At 36.5% G+C, this 518-nt stretch overlaps 1 protein-coding gene across 1 annotated transcript in view; it reads right to left on the reverse strand.

The window, feature by feature from the left end:
• Positions 1-518, reverse strand: part of LOC106877428 (uncharacterized PE-PGRS family protein PE_PGRS54) — a 58,501-nt gene extending 57,983 nt beyond the window's left edge. The window contains exon 1 of the mRNA XM_014926329.2: positions 151-518. Within this exon, the coding sequence (XP_014781815.2) occupies positions 151-245 (95 nt within the window). The 5' untranslated portion in view covers positions 246-518. The remainder of the gene's footprint in view (positions 1-150) is intronic.

Below are 518 nucleotides of genomic sequence, written 5' to 3' on the forward strand. Positions count from 1 at the left end.
ATATACATATATATATATACATACATATGTGTGTGTGTGTGTGTGAATGTATATATGTTTATGTGAGTATATATGACAGAGAGATTTACTGTCATTTAACTGACAATAAAAATGTTACATAATGCAGACACAAACAAAATATGTACTTACTGCGCATGTGCAGTTTGGCTTAGAAGACAGAGAAGAATCAAAGCCGACCATCCGAAAATAGTCTTCATTCCAGTTTGCAAAAAAGTCACTTCCATATTTTTAAAAAGTGGGGGAAATATCCGGGCTTTGAGTCCCAGTGGAGGAAAGACCTCCACTTATTCAATAACAATCACAGCACCAAAGACAATAGCAAACAGCTGCATCAACAAGAACAATAACAAGAAGAAGATATAATTGAATGCTGCACACGGATATCTGCAGCCGTAGCAGAAGGTAAAAATACGAAACTGCGAACAGAGGTGTCACTGTATTGGTGACTGTCTCTGTATGTCTGAAGTAAACGGATTAAGATGAGGGAATAGTTCTAA

This window comes from Octopus bimaculoides, chromosome 5 (genome assembly GCF_001194135.2).
Source record: "Octopus bimaculoides isolate UCB-OBI-ISO-001 chromosome 5, ASM119413v2, whole genome shotgun sequence".
NCBI lineage: Eukaryota > Metazoa > Mollusca > Cephalopoda > Octopoda > Octopodidae > Octopus > Octopus bimaculoides.